This window comes from Oryza brachyantha, chromosome 3 (genome assembly GCF_000231095.2).
Source record: "Oryza brachyantha chromosome 3, ObraRS2, whole genome shotgun sequence".
NCBI classification, from domain to species: Eukaryota; Viridiplantae; Streptophyta; class Magnoliopsida; order Poales; family Poaceae; genus Oryza; species Oryza brachyantha.
Window position 1 is genome coordinate 14,387,195 of NC_023165.2, and position 7,727 is coordinate 14,394,921.

The following is a 7,727-nucleotide window of genomic DNA, read 5'->3' on the forward strand; positions in this document are numbered from 1 at the left end:
GGGGTTCCTAGGGCAGGACGTGATCCGAGAGTTAGGTCAGGTCCTGGGGTCCTAAGGCCAGAGCTCCGAGACCGAATCAGGAGCATCGGCTGGTTCGTGCCTTGGGGTCCCGAGGCTAGGGATTGACTCGAGCCCAGGGGTGCCCTAGGGACTCAAGGCCAGGTGACCGGTGTCCCGAAGCATGAAGCCATGGCGTGTGTGCTTGATGTGCATGAGGTTAGAGTTTGTCCCATGTAACGGCTGAGCGCGCTAATCATGCATGGATCCGATCATTACAAGGGTAACAGCTAGTGCGTCGATGACTCATTAACGTCTCGTGGAAACTACTCTGATACATTTTCGTTACAAAAGCGTTAGGAGCTTTCACGGAATTATTCTCTCTTAATTTGTTCTTGTGTTGCCATCTTGGTTCTCCCCGATTCATGGAATGAGCATACCTTCAAAACTTTGTCCACCGGCATACTTGTATGGGTAGGCGGGCGATCATGTTTTTGGGGAGCATCTTGATGCAACTGCTCTGTCCTCATCTCAGCGCTCTACTTTGCCTCAACGCTTGGTGCGTTTGGTTGTGGCAGCTTCGTCTTGGTCTTCGGCAAGTCTTCTCCAAGCTTCGGTCTTCCTCGTCCTTGTCTTCACGATACCACGTCCACAAATGACAGTATCGGCAGTGGCGTTGGTGACGGCAACGGCAAGAGAGGAGGCAATGGCAACGAAAACGGTGGCGGGGCAGGGGGCAGTGGCAATGGCAACGAAAACGGTGGTGGGGGCAGGGGCAATGGCAATGACAACGGCAATGGAGGAGGCACCATCAACAATAATGCCTCTCCGAACTGAAGAACGGACACGTTCTCAGGGTATAAATTCTCTGTTACTTCCATGCTAAACATGTTTATAGTAGATGCTTTTATAGTAATGAGCATATTCATGTTTAGCATAGTCACACGGTCAATGTGCTTAGATGTCATGATTAATATTTTATTTCTTTGGATTAAAATATGCCAATTAATCACTATATTTCCAACGGTGGCTACTCTCATGTGGCGACTTATGCATTCTTTGGTTATCATGGTTGGCTTTATATATGTGATTCTTTTTCAGCTAGCTCTTTGGTTCCCAGCAATTGTCTTGGGCAGATGTTGCTCTCGGTGAGCTTTCTAAGGTCATGGACTAATATTGGTGGTAAGGATATCTGAGATGAGACAACACAGATGCTGTTTACCAGGATTTTACAATGCCGATGCTAATTTGTTCGATTTTTTGTTGCATGTGTTGTCTTTTGAATGAAAATCCAACGCTAACTTCAAGTTGTTTTGGAGGAATATATCGTCGATAATCATATGGCGGTTCTTTGTTAAAGCCAAAGTTAGAAAGATTGTATCATAGTAACCTCTCAATTCGTTAACTGGGTTGAATTTTTTTCATTCTTCTACTATTTCTTCAATTTATTTTTTATTAGAATTGAGATATTTCCAATTTATTTTTTATTAGAATTGAGATATTTTAAGGAATCGTTTTTTAAGTATCATTCTTGTACTGACGGTCATTACGGCAGTGTATCAGTTAATACCATCTTAATATCAGTTGGTACCAAGTGAATATCAGCTGGTATCGTTCTAGTATCAGCTAGTACCATCGTGGTATCGGATATGATACTAATGATGTATTATGTTTCATACCTTATAGGAATTATCCCGTTGCGAAATGAGATACCATACGGTAGCGGCTCCCTAATTATTTTTACGAACTCAATTTTTGTATTTACAATCTAATTCCATAACGAAAGCATAGTAGAAACTTACCAAACAAACATCATGTTAACTATGGTAGGTGTAATATATTATTTTGTTCCCTTATTATGTCTATTGCCACCAACAAGGTAAGGTAAGAGAAGTATCAACCGTTGGATTGGTGTCTATTGAAGGATCCAAACTAACTAGGACTAGTGTAAAAAAAATCTCTAGTTTTATCTTTTTTTTCTATTTTATGTGGTTTTGTGTATTATCCCTGTTGTTGAAGAAGCATAATATTAAAGGAATATTTCATCATGTAAAAAAGCCATTTTTGTAGAAAGTTTAGAAAGTGACAAATATGCACCAACAAGTAGAGCAACTCTCCACATCATACCATTAGACTACTGCAGAGAGGAAAAGCACTGATTCATAGTAGAGTAAAAGTGTGAAAAGTAACATGCACATGCAAAAAAAGGCAACCAAATTGGGGTTTGGTGAGGCATGCTTTGGGGGGACAGCTGATCCTTCCGCATGTGCACTGTGACTTACGGAATTTTATTAATTAATTCATAGTCTGCTATTATATAAAGTTGAGAACACACAAACTTGATTATGTGGTAGCTGATCTTCTTTTGTTGGTTAGGTTGGGAGTTTGCTTCAAGATTAAGGCCCTTGAGAAAGCATGGGAAATACTTGATTAAATTAGGAAATGGAGACCATGCATCCCTTTCCAAATGCACCATGTATACAGGGATATTGCATGGAGTATATATGCTCTTTTTTCCCCTAGTTCTTTTTTTGTGAAAGGGATATTGCTTTTGTTTTTGTTGACTTGTGTTATGTGGCCACTAGAAAAGTTCATGCCTTTGTGAACATAGTTATTTTGTCAGTTTCATTAAAAAAAAAGGTCATTCTGTCAGTATCAGATGGTTGCCAAATCCATTATAACTAACTAGGCAGATCAGGACTCATTTTGGATCGGTTTAATCAAGATATATGGACTCAAACTTGCAGTGAATTCCACTAGGTTCTTAACCCTTGAATTTTCTCTTATCCAACTCGGCACAAAATTAAACCAACTTGTCACTACACCGTAATTAAGTTGACCTCGACAATAATGGGTTTCATATATAAACCTATGATTCTAGTGTCAAAACTCACAAGTACTAAGAAAGAGCATCCTCAAGTTCAAAATTTTCAGAAACCCACATGTTTATCAGCAAAAAATTATACAGTTGCGGATGTGACAACTTGCCCACGGTACAGTTCACCCACCCCTACATTACATGGCATGTTGGACAGTGATACGGTGCGTATGATATGTGGGACCCAAGTTGAGCAGGTAGGGTCATTTGCGAAAGAATTGTAATTTTCTGTGAGTTTTAGTTGTATATTGTTATCTTTCAAACTAAAAGGTTAGGTCGTAGTTCCTTCGATCAGTTTGAAATCTAAAGATGCCATTCTTTGACAGTTTAGAAGTATCAAGTTTCGTTTTCATGGATTTCAACTTAAAATATTACTTCCTCGTTCACATTGCAAGATTTTTTAGCATTGTCTAAAATTATCTATTAATTGATTTAATGTATATGCTTTGTAAATAGGTCTAGATGTATATAGACATGGCTAAAAAGTTTTACGCTGTAAAACAAATGGAATACATCGCCAAGGAAATATATCAAATTTTGGCCAATGACGACCTTAATTCACGCAAATGTTTTATAACCCCTTGTGGTTGATATGAATGTTATAAATGCTTCAATCTTTGCAGTAAGATTCTTATTTGCTAATCCATCCGGTGTTGATCACTGAGGAAAAAATTATACCAGATTCAAGTCCTGTGATATATACGACCGTGTATAATTAAGGGAATACCTGTGTACAGCACAACCATAATCACAACAACTATAATGACAAGTTCAGATGTTTATAACAAGAGCTTATAGCAGTAGAGTAGGAGTGAGTTGCAAACTTTTGAAATGCTCTCGAGTGGGCCAAAATCTTTGTAGAGGCCCAACTAAGCCATTTCTCTTTTCTACTCACAGCAAACATTCTTCTGTTTCCTGAACGGACATTTTCTTTAGGCTAACAATTTTAGGTTTTGCAAAACTTCGTTTGATCCATATCAACAAACGAGCCAGAAAGTTTAATTTGATTTACTGGCCCATTAATTTGTAGACACAGGCTAATACATGCGTGAGAGCAAAGTGGCAAACTGCGTGCACAACGAAAATCCAAATCAGTGCAATATTCGTCAGAGTTATTTGGGGTCATTACTACACCTAGGCGTATGCAGTTCAATTCGAAGTTTATGGGCAGAAGAAAACATATTTGCAAGATGGTACCTGATGGTTGCAGATGAGAAAAGGATCGGAAATTTTAGGCCCTAACACTTCTCATGCTTAAATACTCAGAGTGCATTTTACAAATGATTTGTACATTGGGTTACCTGTAACATACTCCTATTTTTGTTATATACTAGTAATACTGGTAAAAAACAATCCAATGTCAGACATGCAAGACTTTGTTCTTGCAGTATGACTACCGCTGCTTCTCAAGCACAAGGAAATTTCTGCTCACAGCCCTTCGCATGATGACTACCGTGCTCACTCTGTATCAATATTATCATTGGTAGAAAAATCACAACCGCTTGCTCATAATTCTACCACCGATAGAAAAAATTAGATCTAATCCATTAAATTAGATAAAACAAACAACCAAAATTAGCTAGAGACTATTGCAAAACATCAATTTCTGGTAAAGAGGCAAAACTGAAGTCGAGAAACCAAGAGATATCTGCAAGAAAAATGAGCAAATCAACAGTTTCTAGCTGCACCATGGCATGTTAATTGGCATTCCATCCATTAGAGCTACAGATTCTGATTCTACTACAGACTACTAGATCCACTTGCTGATTCTGAACCAATCTAGATGTAGCAAAGTTAATCCAAAAAATAAAGTTCCCCATGAGATTTCTGAACTACTAGTATGTGTCTTCAAGGTTCAGTGCAATTTCTTGGCACCCAGATAGACAATGCAGGCAATGACGAGCGCCACGCCGCCGGCCACCAGCTGCTTCCATCCGGCGCCGCGCCGCCGTGCCTTCCGCGCCGTCCGGACCGCGGCGTAGTAGCGCCTCGGGCTGGCCCTGAACATGGCGCGGGGGACGCGCGCGCCGCCGAGCCCGGGGCCCTTCATTGTCCGGCAGGTGAGGGCGCAGACGACGCCGCCGAGGAACGCCACGGCGAGGAGAGCGGCCGCCAGGAGGGCATACACCGCGACGCCGCCGTGGCCGTGCACGGACCAGCCTGGCGTGGGCGCGACGGTGATGGTGGCCTCGGCCGAGCCGTCCGCTCCTCTTTCCATGGAGGCCGTGGCGGCTCCCGGGAGATTCTCGACGGCCTTGTCTCCGGCCGTGACAAGCCGTCCGCAGAGGTCCTGCAGGAACTTCGACGCCATTGCTAGCCATGGCTGCGAGGTCTCAGCAGCGGACTCCGCCGCGTTCTTGGCCACGTCGGGGAGCATCTCGACGGCCACAGCGCTCGCCGTGACCAGCCACCCGTACAGGCCCTGCAGGAGCTTCGCCGCCACTGCAAACCATGGCTGCGAGGCTTCTACCGCGTTCTTGGCCACGCCGGGAAGGCTTTCGACGGCGACGGCAATCGCCGACAGCAGCCACCCATAGAGGCCATACAGGAGCTCCGCCGCCACTCCCAGCCATGGCTGGGAGGCTTCTATAGCGTACTCCACAGCGTTCTTGGCCATGTCGGGAAGATTCTCGACGGCGACCGCTGTCGCCGCGAGCAGCCACAGATAGAATCCACGCAAGAACTCCGCCGCCATTTGCAGCCATGGCACGGAGACCTCGACCGCGGACCACGCCGCTCCCTTGGCCACCGCGGCGGCGACGGGGAGATTCTCCACGGCCACGCCTCTCGCCGCGAGGAGCCAGGACCAGAGGTGGCGCAGCAACCACGCCATTGAGGCCCCCACGGCTTCCCTTGTCACGGCCGCCGGGAGCATCTCCGTGGCGAAGGCCCGGGCCGCGCGCACCGCGCCGGCGGCGACGGCCGTGAGGTTGGAGGCCATGGCAGCTGGCGCCAGAATGGGCCTCTCGGCTATAGTACTGTGCAGCTCGCGGTTTCGCTTTTATCGAGGAGCGCAGTGAAAAAAGGAGATAAAAAGGAGAGAGTCGAAAAGCCGCACCACCGAAGCACTCGATCGGGCAGTGTGGTGTGGGCTTTGCTTAGCGTGGCTGTACTCCTTCCTGGAGCAAGTTCGATAGCATAGGTAATTATTAGCTCTAATTCATATTAATTTAATAGTTAATTTATATAACAGTTATCTATAAAATATTGATACATGATCTCAAATGTTATACACACACCGTGTTTTAGAGCTTATGCTACAGCTAGCTATAAATTAGTACTCCATTGCTCTTTTCTCTTCTCTTTTATCTCTTTAAAATATATTTATAGCTGACTACTGAGATCAGGTCACTATGCCAACTACACGTCTCACAGTATGCTCCGTCGTCACTCCCTCCATTTTATATGCTAATTTTTTTTAGCTATATCTAAATTTATCTCTATGTATTAACATATATTGTTTATATATATAGATCTAAATTTATTAGTTGTATATGAATTTAATTAATACTAAAGACTGTTACGAGGTAAAACGAAGGTGGTAATATAAAGCATAGTGTTTTTCCTTATAAAAAAAAAGGAAGTGATAATAGTACTAGTCATATAAAAAACATGGTAGAGGAGAACAAAGTAGTATGAGAGTGTATCAACGGAAAATAAAACCGTACAAAAGTTGATAGGTGAAAAATAAAATAGTACAAAAGTTAAAAGTTAATATGTCGTCAACAAAGTAATGTTGCCGGGTCATAAAATCCTTCATATAATGAGCAAAGTTCAGTCCTCGTAGTTTTTTCAATTTACCTGGAAGACCATATTGTTTTGCACTGAGCTCCCTGGAAAATCTAAAACGACAAAATCAACTTTAAAAATTTAAATTTTAACTTATAAGCATAAAGCAAGCCAAAAAATAGTGATGTAATGCAAATTACAAATTTTGCCAAAGGGCATTATAGTTTTCATTTTTTTTCTTATCACGAAAAGAATGTGCGGCCAAATTTCATTAGTGCCACCACTATTTTTTTTAATATATGAATCTTTGATCTTTAGACATATCGTTTGACCATTTATATTACTCAAATATGCTAAAACATTTCTTATACTCAACTTACTTTTAAGGATAAAATGAGTCACAATAAAAAATACTTTTAACTTTTTTAAAAAAATAAGACAAATGATTAAATTAACGTCATGCCAAAAAGTTACAGCATCATACTTATAATATAGAGTAGTACTTTTGTCATAGTTGGGAGATAAAATTTACGAAAGACTCGATTACATTCTATCACATACCAAGTTACAAAACTTACTTAAATTGTAATATTTGATCCATTGAAATCAAATTGAAAAACCTACGATTTCTTTGGCACTCTTACATAACTGTCAGTTATCCGTTACTTTGGATTCAACGGATCTAATTTCCTTCTACAATGCGGGTAATAGCGTTATAGAAATTTTACAAAGATAAAATTAAAACTAAAATATATAAAATTACAATAAATTTCTGTATAATATTTCATATTAAAATAAGTGAATTGCTAAGTTTTAAATAAAATATTTAATATACTTATGGTTAGATTTAAATTTTAAATCACTGGCGTAACCATGCAAAAAACCTAGCCAGATCTCCCCCAGTTTGGCGGCAGCGCCCTATGACTTCAGCTGTCGAATCGATCTGGCTTCAACGACGAACTCCTGAACAATGGTACTGCTATTTTAACCTAGGTTGTATCAGAAACAAAACCAACATACGAGCAATTACAAGTTTACAACAGATTCAATTGGTGCATATGCGCAGCACAGCAAGTGAACCCCTTCGCTTCTTCATCGTAGTGCACCCAGCGCCGTCATTTTG

The 7,727-nt window shown here is 41.5% G+C and overlaps 1 protein-coding gene across 1 annotated transcript; it reads right to left on the minus strand.

The window, feature by feature from the left end:
* Positions 1–4,528: 4,528 nt before the first annotated feature.
* On the minus strand, positions 4,529–5,816 carry LOC102717421. Its single transcript, XM_040521650.1, has one exon. The coding sequence runs from the start codon at positions 5,814–5,816 to the stop codon at positions 4,731–4,733; it is 1,086 nt and encodes a 361-aa protein (XP_040377584.1). The 3' UTR covers positions 4,529–4,730.
* Between the last annotated feature and the right edge of the window lie 1,911 nt (positions 5,817–7,727).